Consider the following 11963-nt stretch of genomic DNA (forward strand, 5'->3'; position numbering starts at 1 on the left):
AACACCCCCCACCCCGCCATGAATTCTCTGGGGTGATCGCTTTATCCGTCCCCCCACCGCGTGGCTGGTATCAGGGAAGATCCCTGCTAGCCAAACGCGAAAAGCTCTGGGCCAATCCCCCCTCCCCCTCCGCGCTCGCCTAACTGCAGGGAAGGATTTCTTTTCAGCCACAGGCAAACAGCCCAGTAGGAACAGCCACCTCTGTCCCCTTAATTAAATTCCCGTATTTCAACCAGGTTACCATGAGCGATATCACTCTCCTGAGGATTACACAGCAAGATAAAGAGCGGATGTTGCTTGAATGCCAGCAAACACCGGGACCATACGCTGCCAGGCTTTGTCAGGCAATGATACCAGATTACTTGCTGCAAGCATGGCGCGGTCAAGTGTCCTACCATGGAGGACGGAATAAGGCTGCACTGCCCAGAAACCTTGTGGCAAGGCTTTTGGAGTACCTCCAGGAGAGCTTCATGGAGATGTCCCTGGAGGATTTCCGCTCCATCCCCAGACACATTAACAGACTTTTCCAGTAGCTGTACTGGCTGCGAATGCATCCCAAGTCCTCAGGGCAAAATAATCATTAAAAAACCTTGCTTTTAAAACAAGTTTTATATTTTAAAAGGTAAACTCACCTGAGGTCCCTTCCATGGGGTCGTGGTCTTGGATACTGGCTTGGGAGGGTTCGGAGGGTACTTCACTCAGGCTGAGAAAAAGCTCCTGGCTGTGGGGGAGAACGGAGTGCTGGGTGCTCTCCGCAGGCTCGTCCTCCTCCTCCTCCTCCTCCCCGTCTGCAGAATCCTCAGGTGTAGCTGAGATTACCCCCGCCTCAGATTCCATGACCACAGGTGGGGTAGTCGTGGCGGCCCCCCCTAGAATTGCATTTAGCTCGGCGTAGAAGCGGCATGTCTGCAGCTCTGACCCGGAGCGACCGTTTGCCTCCTTTGTTTTTTGATAGGCTTGTCTGAGCTCCTTCACTTTCACGCGGCACTGATCTGAGTCCCTATTGTGGCCTCTCTCCATCATGCCCTTGGAGATTTTTTCAAAAGTTTTGGCATTTCGTCTCTTTGAACGAAGTTCTGCTAGCACTGAATCCTCTCCCCATATAGCAATCAGATCCAGTATCTCCCGAACGGTCCATGCTGGTGCTCTTTTTCGATTACCAGCCTGCATGGTTACCTGTGCTGATGAGCTATCTGTGGTCACCTGTGCTCTCCACGCTGGGCAAACAGGAAATGAAATTCAAATGTTCGCGGGGCTTTTCCTGTCTACCTGGCCAGTGCATCCGAGGTCAGATTGCTGTCCAGAGCGGTCAGTGGTGCACTGTGGGATAGCTCCCGGAGGCCAATACCATCGAATTACGGCCACACTACCCCTAATTCGAATTGACAAAATCGATTTTGGCGCTACTCCGCTCGTCGGGGTGGAGTACAGAAATCGATTTTAAGCGCCCTTTATTTCGAACTAAATGGCTCCGTTGTGTGGACGGGTGAAGGGTTAATTCGAATTAACGCTGCTAAATCCGAATTAAAGTCGTAGTGTAGACCAGGCCTAAGGCAACTGTTTATAAGAACTTGGAGTATAGATATAAAGTCTCTCAATATGTCTCCAAGTTTCAGCATGATATAGTGAGACTGACTTTACAATTGTGCTGAATATTTGAAGTTTCTAATTGGGAGGGTAAGATTTCTATTTCTCCACATCGGCTTTAGAGTTACAAGGGCATGTTAGGCTTTTGCTATTCTGGCTTTAATGTCTTTGTCCGTTCCACCTGTTGTATTTGAGATTCTGCTGAGATGTGTGAAATATCAGAGCTCTTCTGTGTCAGTACCAGTGATACTCCTAAATTATTATTTATATTCCATAAGAACGACCATACTGGGTCAGACTAAAGGTCCATCTAACCCAGTATCCTGTCTTCCGACAGTGGCCAATGTCAGCTGCCCCAGAGGGAATGAACGGAACAGGTAATCAACAAGTGATCCCATCCCCTGTCGCCCATTCCCAGCTTCTGGCAGACAGAGGCTAGGGACTCCATCCCTGCCCATCCTGGCTAATAGCTATTGATAAATATATTCTCCATGAATTTATCTAGTTTTTTTTTTAACCCTGTTATAGTCTTGGCCTTCACAACATCCTCTGGCAAGGAGTTCCACAGGTTGACTGTGCATTGTGACCTTGTCAAAGGCTTTCTGAAAATCTAAATACACTATATCCACTGGATCCCCCTTGTCCACATGCTTGTTGACTCCCTCAAAGAATTCTAGTAGATTAGTGAGGTATTATTTCCCTTTATAAAAACCATGTTGACTATTCCCCAACAAATTATGTTCATCTATATGTCTGACAATTTTGTTCTTTACAATAGTTTCAACCAGTTTGCCCGGTACTGAAGTCAGGCTTACCGACCTGTAATTGCCGGGGTCTCCTCTGGTGCCCTTTTTAAAAATTGGTATCACATTAGCTATCTTCTAGTCATTTGGTACAGAAGCTGATTTAAATGATAGGTTACAGACGACCATTAGTAGTCCTGCAATTTCACATTTGAGTTCCTTCAGAATTCTTGGGTGAATACCATCTTCTCCTGGTAACTTATTACTGTTTAGTTTATCAATGTGTTCCAAAACCTCCTCTAATGGCACCTCAATCTGGGACAGTTCCTCAGAATTGTCACCTAAAAAGAAGGGCTCAGGTTTGTGGATCTCCCTCTCATCCTCAACAGTGAAGACCAATGCAAAGAATTCATTTAGTTTCTCTGCAATGGCCTTATCGTCCTTTAGTGCTCCCTTATCTCAATCATCCAGTGGCCCCACTGGTTGTTTAGCAGGCTTCCTGCTTTTGATGTACTTACAAATTTTTTTCTATTACTTTTTGAATCTTAGGCTAGCTGTTCTTCAAATTCTTTTTTGGCCTTCCTAATTACATTTTTACACTTCAGTAACGTCTAGCGGTCCCAGCTGATATAGGGGCTCCTTTGCGTATGGACTGTTGGAACAAATGGTTTGAGACAGTCCCTGCCTCAAGCAGTGTACATCATAAATAGACATGAATGAAAACAGTGGAAGAAATGAACAATTTTCCCTGCTATTTTAGAGATGGGGAACTGAGATCCAGGCCAGTGCCTTAGCCACAAGATCACCCTGCCTCTTGCAACATTAAGGGCCAAACTGAAGTTGGCTCTGCCCATCTGGGAGAATTGTGAGTGGGAGAGGAGACTGCCCTGAGACCCTTCCCCACCCATGGTACAGACAGAAGAGAGCCGCTTTACTGCTGGTCCTGTTGCTTGTGTACTCTGAGCCAAGGGGCAGCTATTGCTGTTGGGAATGAGTCAAAGAGAATCGACGGGTGAGAGACATGAGCAGGGGTCTGGTGCATGAAGAAAATGCTGCTTCTGGATGTTCCCCATGAGCACTGTGGTCTCAGGTCAGAGGAGTGAACTCTTGCCCATAATTCCCAGGAATGTTGTGCTGGTCTCTCTGACGCTGCAGCCCCAGGTTAGCTCTCAGTGATCAGCCCTGTGTGTTCCTTGTGCTTATGAGGAAGGAAGAACCTGAAACGGAAGCTAAGATGTCACTCATGAGCCAGTGGGAAATTCAGCCTCTCCAGCTGTGTTAGCTGAGCTGTGGGGCCTGCTTAGCGCACTCTGAAGGCAGAAAGCAGACCCATCCCCCCTGCTGTTGTGCTGGGAGCCTTTACTCCTTCCCTAGCACAACAACAGTGTATTTACGCTGCACGGCCGGGGCTGGCAGTGCCAAGAGGAGATTGCTGCGCTCTGGGAGTTAATGATGATGGTACAACAACACACGAAGTGGCTCAGGCAAAGCCCTCTGAGCAGGATCCTGTTGTGAAAGGGTTGGGATCCTTTCTGTGAAATGGGCCCCAAGTCAGACAGGCAGGTGTCACTCAGAGAGGCACTGATGGCCCCTGGTCAGACCAGAGTGTGCCAGGCAGAGAGCAGCAGAGCAGACAGAGTGAAAACTGATTGCCAAGAAGAAAAGTGGCAACTGTTTAATTTAGCGTGTGAGAGGTAAGAGTGGGGGTTGGGGCAGCCCTAACTCACTCTCCCCAGGGAATATTGCTGTCAGCCCCACCTTGAGTCTTGCCCTGTGGTTGGAGATCCATAACGTGCCCATGACTCTGATGCTGACGGTGAAGACACTGAATTAAAACTCACTCTTTTTAGTTTTGTTTTGCTCCAGGGCGGCCCTTTGACCCCACCCTCTTCCTCAACCATTCTGTCTCCAATGTCATCTGCTCCATTGTCTTTGGGAACCGGTTTGACTATGAAGATAAGAAGTTTGTGACTTTAATAAATCTCATAGAGGAGAATGGCAAGCTCCAGTGCTCTTCCTGGACAGCGGTATGTTCAGGGGTTTATTCTATTCTTCTTTGTACTGGGGGAGAGGACAGAGATTTTTCTTTAACTATTAATTTTCTTTAAACAACATAAGAACATAAGAATGGCCCTACTGGGTCAGATCAAAGGTCCATCTAGTCCAGTATCCTGTCTTCCAACAGTGGCCAGTGCCAGATGACCCAGAGGGAATGAACAGAACAGGTATTCACCAAGTGATCCATCCCCTGTCGCCCATTCCCAGCTACTGGCAAACATCCTTGCCCATCCTGGCTAATAGCCATTGATGGACCTATTCTCCATGAATGTATTTATTTATTTTTTTAACCCCGTCTTGGCCTTCACAACATCCTCTGGCAAGGAGTTCCACAAGTTGACTATGCGTTGTGTGAAGAAATACTTCCTTTTATTTGTTTTAAATCTGCTGCCTATTAATTTTATTTGGTGACCCCTAGTTCTTGTGTTATAAGAAGTGGTAAACAACACTTCCTTATCTATTTTCTCTAGACCAGTCATGATTTTATAGAGCTCAATCATATCTCCCCTTAGCCATATCTTTCCAAGCTGAAAAGTCCCAGTCTTCTTAATCTCTCCTCATACGGAAGCCATTCTATACCCCTAATCATTTTTGTGGCCCCTTTTCTGAACCTTTTGCAATTCCAATATATCTTTTTTTTGAGATGGGGCGACCACATTTGCACATAGTATTCAAGATGTAGGCATACCATGGATTTATATAGAGGCAACATGATATTTTCTGTCCTATTATCTATCCCTTTCTTAATTATTCCGAGCATTCTGTTCGCTTTTTTGACTGCTGCTGCACATTGACTGGATGTTTTCAGAGAACTATCCACAATGACTCCAAGATCTCTTTCTTTAGTGGTAACAGCTAATTTAGACCCCTTCATTTATGCTTTCCAATGTGCATTACTTTGCATTTATCATCATTAAATTTCATCTGCCATTTTGTTGCCTAGACACCCAGTTTTGAGAGATCCTTTTGTAACAAGTGTTTCACATTCCATAATGGTCTCCTTCTCCTCATTAGACTACTGCTAAACTGATCCTCAAACTTGTTTCTAAATATTGTTTAAATTCCCACACAAAACACATCATTAGCTCAGAATTAAGTTTGCTTAAGGATATTCACTATCAACATTATTGGTAAAAATCAAGAAAGTTGCCAGCTAAAATATTAACATCCACACCAAGCACACGTCACATGCCTTATCACATAAGCAACATGATAGTGAATGTGAACATATTTCTCACCTCCAAAGCAAACTTCCTTTCACTTCCAGCTCACACCCAGCCACCACACCCTTTCCTGAAAACTTCATGAAAAGTGCAGCGAAAGGCCTAACTCTCTGCTGACGTAATTCAGTCAAAAGAAATGGAGTTACATTACAAGAGAGAATTTGACCCTTTAACTGCCACCGCAAGAAGTCTGAGGTATATTTTCCTTTTAAAGTCTATAATGGCTTATTGCGGCCTAAGAAAATCTGTGGTCAGAGCTAAGGTTGGGCACTTGAGGGTTTTTTTCCAAGAAAAGTATGTGTGTTATGTTGGAAAAAATGGAGCGTGTCTTAGCTAATATAACTGAATGTCACTGCAGTTTTTGAGAGGAATTTATATATGTTGAGTAGTCTGATTTAGTAGAGCTTGCAATGTTCTGTTGAATCCATTTTGATAGGAAGGTGCCAAAGAAATATTGTATTGTTCTGCTGTAGTGAGACATTTGAGTGAACACTATGGTTATCTGTTGCGTCCAGATAATCCAACTGTGTTTTTCTTTCAACCTTTAAAGCTGTACAATTTTTTCCCGACTCTCATGGATTACATGCCCGGGCCTCACCAGGGGATATTTAAAAATTCTCTGGAGTTCAGAAAATTTGTTCTGGAGAGAGTGAAGATGCACAAAGAGTCTCTGGATGCCAATTGTCCTCGAGACTTCATCGATGCTTTCCTCATCAAAATGGAAGAGGTATGTGAGGGAAGCAGCCCCCCTTTCCTGTAGAATGGATTATATATATCATCAGGATTAATTTCTTAAATAATAACATAGGACATGGCCCCAAAAGGAGAAATGTTCTCTGCCCAAGGAAAGTGCATTATAATGGTCAAACTGCTCTCCTCCTTCATGTAAAGAAAAAAATCACCTTATTGCACAGAAAAGGCCCAATGCACCGCAGTAATACAGTTGTAATGTCAGGTGCTATGGGCCATTTGTGTGGGATTTTTATAATGATGACAGGTAGGTCACTCTTTTGGCCTATAAGAATATATCCTATAGTTTTAAAGTCAAGAATCAAAGATCTTCACCAAATCTTTTTTCAGGAGCAAAAGAATGTCCAGGCAGAATTTAATGTGGAAGGTTTGGTATGTAGCACGATAGAATTATTTCCCGCGGGAACAGAGTCAACCAGCACCACCCTGAAATATGGACTCCTTATTCTTCTGAAGTACCCAGAAATAGAAGGTAACAGTCTCCCACACAACAAACAAACACACAGACACACAAAATGTTAGGTCCTGGGGGGACGTGAGGAATACATGGACCAGTAAATGGATACAGAGCATCTCCCCTTCAGTTACCAGAATTCATCTGGCCTGGCCTGGCCTGGCCTGGCAGTGACCTATGTTATTGTAACGTGGTGGTGGTTCATTAGTTTATGTGAAGTGAGTTGAAGATGTGTTCAGGGGGTTTCCTACTCCAGTTCCCTGCAGGCAGGCGTTCTCATCCAAAAAGCACCATTACAACGGGCATTACTTGTCCCCGTATTGACAGTCTGAGCAAAGGGTCCAAAGGCTAAATAGGCTGTTGTGATTGAATTCCTCTCTCAGTCCAGATCAATGACAATTTTGTAACACCAAATTGATCATGTTTGTTATAACCCCAAATTGCAGACAGTGTGACACAATGGTGGGCAAATCTATGGGAATCCTCTTCTTTACCATTATAATTAAGCCTCATTAATCTGATGACAGAGAAAGTTCACGAAGAGATTGACCGTGTGATTGGCCAAAGTCGAAGCCCCTGCATGGCGGATCGAAGCCAGATGCCCTACACAGATGCTGTGATACATGAAATCCAGAGATTCATTGCTCTTGTCCCATTAGGTGTCCCACGTGCTGTGACACGAGATGTTCATCTCAAACAATATGTTATTCCCAAGGTCAGTTCTAAATGTGTCTGTGAAGGGTCGAGTTCTTTTACCTTTTTCTCTTTTTAATTTTGAATTATTCACAATAGAAATGCTTCAACTAGATTTTGTGTGCTGGGTTTTGTTGTTGTTGTTGCTGATTTACCAATAATATACCAATTATTATTGAATCCCCCCCAAGCCTCTGCATGAAGCAGAACAGCAGTTTGCAATCTGCAGGCTGGACTTTCCTTCCAGAAAGGGTTTCAGATCCTTGCTGTGGCATTTCGATATGGAATTGAAAATGCATTTAGCAATGGTACTCAGCTAAGTTTTTGATATTAAACCAGTATGCAGAAACATTCTCTTCTTTTGAGGCTGAAGGGATTTTGTTTCTGGGGAAATTTCTTTGGCGCATTTAGTTCACAAACAGAACAACATATAAAATGGAAATGAACAATGAAAGTATTGGAGCCCTCCCAACCTTTGCTTATTTCTGGAACTGAATGCAAGCCAATCAGTACAAATATGAAACAAAACAAAAACTACACTTCAAGGTTAAGGTATTTTTAATAGTGAGCCAAGCTTACACAGTTAATTCTTGGTTTTTGTTTACTAAATAATGAAAAATAGACTTAGATTTATATTAAATAGACTAATAGATTCTAAGGAGCATTGTGATTGTTTAGTTTGACATCCTATATATCACGGGCCATGGAACTTGTCCAAGAGCAGATCTTTTAGAAAAACATTCAATCTTGATTTTAAGAAATTGTCAGTGATGGAGAATCCACCACGTCCCTTGATAAATTGTTCTGATGGGTAATTACTCTCACCGTTAAAAACTTCCACCTTATTTCTAGTCTGAAATTGTCTAGCTTCAGCTTCCAGTGACTAGATCATATTACACCTCTCTCTGATAGATTGGGGAGCCCATTATTAAATATTTGTTCACCATGCACATATAGATACTTATGGACTGTTATCAAGTCACCCCTTGACCTTCTCTTCATTAAACTAAATAGATTAAGCTCCTTGAGCTTATCACCTTAAGGCATGTTTTCTAATCCTTTAATCATTTGAGTTGTGGGCACCGGAACTGGAAACAGTATTCCGGCAGCGGTCTCACCAGTGCCATATGCAAAAGTAAAATAACCTCGCTACTCCTACTCAAGATTCCCCTGTTTCTGCATCCAGGCACAGTTGCCAACTTTAATGCAGTAAATAAGCACCTGGCTTTCACAATGAGCCCAAAATCAAGCTAATCTCATTTCAAAACAAGTCCAAAACAAGCCAATCCCTAAGAACCCCAACACTCTATGTGACTAGATCCTCCCTTCCCCCCCCTCCCCGGCGTGCAGTCTGGGACTGTGGTGGGCCCACTGAGCACCCCGACTCTCTCCCCTACTTACCCCCCCCTTGCCCTTGCTTGCTGGGAGCCGATCCAAAAAAAAAAATCAACAAACTACAACAAGCTACTAGCCAACAAGCAACTCGCAAGCCAATTAAGCCAAAAACAAACTCAAATTCTGCTGTTTTTTTTTTTTCACAGGTTTGGCATGTCTGCCCAGGATAGCACTAGCTTATTTGGCCACAGCGTTCCACTAGGAGCTCATGTTCAGCTAATTATTCACCACAACCCCCAAATCTTTTGAAGAGTCATTACTCTACTAGGATAGAGGCCCCATCCTGTAAGTCTGGCCTACCTTCTTTGTTCCCAGATGTGTACGTTTACATTTAGCTGTATTAAAATGCATATTGTTTGCTGGCTCCCATTTTACCAAGCAGTATCTGAATCGGTGACCTGTCCTCTTCAGTATTTGCCATTTCCCCAAGATTTGTGTCATCTGCAAACTTTATCATGATGATTTTGTTTTTTCTTCCACATCATTGTTAAATGTTAAATAGCACAGGGCCAAGAACCAGTTCCTGCAAGACCCCACTGAAAACAGACCCGCTCAATGACAATTTCCTATTTTCAATTAAATTTTGAGACCTTTCAGTTAGTCAGTTTTTAATCCATTTTATATGTGCCATATTAATTTTATATTGTTCAGGGTATGCAAGGAAATGAAGAAAAACAAAGATGGGTCCCACAGTCCAACTCAAGTGAATTTTGGAGGCTTCTCTCTTCTGGATAGTATCCACTTTAATTCTTTTTTTTCTGCATTTGCTAATTCAGGGCACCATGATATTCCCTGTACTGAAGTCAGTTCTATATGACAGCAGGGAATTCCCAAACCCAGATCAATTTAACCCGGGACATTTCTTGGACGAAAATGGTGCCTTTAAGAAGAGTGACTACTTCGTGCCTTTTTCTGCAGGTAAAATAAGTTGTTTTTATTTCAGATCCCAGACTGTCTTCTGGCTTTGCCTTGAAATTCCTAGTGGCTCTCAGACAGTTTAGTGCATAGTGCTTTCAGGTGGACCACGAAGCAGAGTCTCTCACGCTAGCAAAGCATCGATCAGTCTTTAAAGAATGTCACTTCCTGCTCGTTGTCTGAAGTGAATTTTTTGACTAACTACACACTCCCTTCTCTTCACTCTGCCTGGCAACGTCGTGTCTTGCTTTGCATGGTATCTGTGCCGTATAAATTAATCCATGATATAATGGGCAGACAACACTAAAACTGAAAGGAGTACCAAATGTAAAGTAAGACAAAGCCAACTGCCTAGTCATCTGGAGAGAGATCATAGAAATGCAAAGTTGGAAGGGCCCTTGAAAGTTTATCAAGTCCAGCCCCTTGCACTGATGCAGGCCCATCTAAATCTACACCATCCTTAAGAGGTGTTTGTCCAGACTGTTCTTAAAACCCTCCATTGATGGGGATTCTACAACCTCCCTTGGAAGCCTGTTCCACAGTTTGACTATCCATATAATTAAAAAAGGTTTCCTAGTACCTAACCTAAATCTCCCTGGCTTCAGATTAAGTCCATTACTTCTTGTCCTACCTTCAATGGACAAGGAGAACAATTGATTCCTGTCCTCTTTATAACAGCCCTTCACATATTTGAAGACTATTATCAGCTCCCCCCCTCAATCTTCTTTCTCAAGACTAAACATGCCCAGTTTGGTTAACGTTTTCTCAGCGGTCAGGTTTTCTAAACCTTTGATTTTTGTTGCTGTCCTCAGAACTCTTTCCAATTTATCCACATCTTTCCTAAAGCATGGTGCCTAGAATGGGACAGGGTACTCCAGCTGAGACCTCAACAGCGCTGAGCAGAGTGGGATAATTACCTCCGTGTCTTATATACGACACTACTATAAATACACCCCAGAATGCTGTTGGCCTTTTTTGCAACTGCATTCCATTGTTGACTTGTATTCAATTTGTGATCCACTATAACCCTTCCGCCCCCCTGGATCCTTTTCAGCAGTACTACAGCTTAGTCAGCCATTCCCTATTCTATAGTTGTGAATTATAATTGTCCATATATTATAAGCATATTCTCCAGTCCATTATCCAAGTCATTAATGAAAATATTGACTAGTACTGGACACGGGAAGGACCCTTGTTGGACTCCACTAGATACACCCTTTCAGTTCAAAAGTAAACTATTGATAGCTACTCTATGAGCAAGTTTTTTCAAACAGTTGTGCACCCAGCTTATAGTAATTTCATCTAAACCACATTTCCTTTTAAAATGGCAGTATAAGGAACTCAAACCTTCAAATGATCTGTGAGTAGCTTCTTAAACCCTTGTATACTTTCATACCTTCCTGAACTCTGGGAGACTGCCATTATGCTCCATGCACTTACCCTCAATTACTCTGTGCATCTAACTTTAATCCTGAGATTTTTGCTTCCATAGTAAGTATTTAAAATATGCTGCAAAGAAAGATCTCCAGCATCAACTCAAAATTCCTTTTTCATTGCAGGGAAGCGGATTTGCGTGGGAGAGGGTCTGGCTCGGATGGAGCTATTTTTGGTACTGACAATGATTTTGCAGAACTTTACCTTGAAACCTGTCGTTGACCCCAAAGACATTGATATAACTCCAGAGTCGAGTTTTGTGTCAAATGCACCAAAATCATACCAGTTCTGTGTTCTTCCTCGATAAAGACAATGAAAAGTCACCTCAATACTTTAGACCTGTGCATTAGTTTGATTGTTTTTGGACTCATTAACACAGTGACAAAAATGAACTCATTGTCTTCAAAGAGAAAGATCAACTACTAGTTTTTTATGTAACTTCAATTTAACAAAATTGTGTAGTATCAAAAATTAACCATACAATTGACTCAAAAGCCATGTAGAATAACTGTGTACTGTTCTCAGACAGGCTCAGGTGTGAACAGAAGCTGGCTATCTTTTCAGTTCACTTGTGGTGTAGCTGACAATTATAGAAACTTCTTTAGGCAGATGTAAGGCTTCTTTATTGACAAGGAGTTAGTAACTGTGTCCAGCACTTGAGTTGTGACCAGCCAATGAGAATAAATTGGGATGATGTAATGCTTTTGGCTC

The 11963-nt window shown here is 42.8% G+C and overlaps 1 protein-coding gene across 1 annotated transcript in view; it reads left to right on the forward strand.

The window, feature by feature from the left end:
- The window catches only part of LOC112118856 (cytochrome P450 2H2-like), a 17665-nt gene extending 6106 nt beyond the window's left edge, over positions 1-11559 (forward strand). The window contains exons 3-8 of the mRNA XM_029912972.1: positions 4197-4369; positions 6162-6338; positions 6692-6833; positions 7343-7530; positions 9680-9821; positions 11378-11559. Of these exons, the coding sequence (XP_029768832.1) occupies positions 4197-4369; positions 6162-6338; positions 6692-6833; positions 7343-7530; positions 9680-9821; positions 11378-11559 (1004 nt within the window). The remainder of the gene's footprint in view (positions 1-4196; positions 4370-6161; positions 6339-6691; positions 6834-7342; positions 7531-9679; positions 9822-11377) is intronic.
- The last annotated feature ends 404 nt before the right edge of the window (positions 11560-11963 follow it).

Source organism: Terrapene carolina, unplaced genomic scaffold (genome assembly GCF_002925995.2).
Source record: "Terrapene carolina triunguis isolate 2854851 unplaced genomic scaffold, T_m_triunguis-2.0 Scaffold402, whole genome shotgun sequence".
Taxonomy (NCBI): domain Eukaryota; kingdom Metazoa; phylum Chordata; order Testudines; family Emydidae; genus Terrapene; species Terrapene triunguis.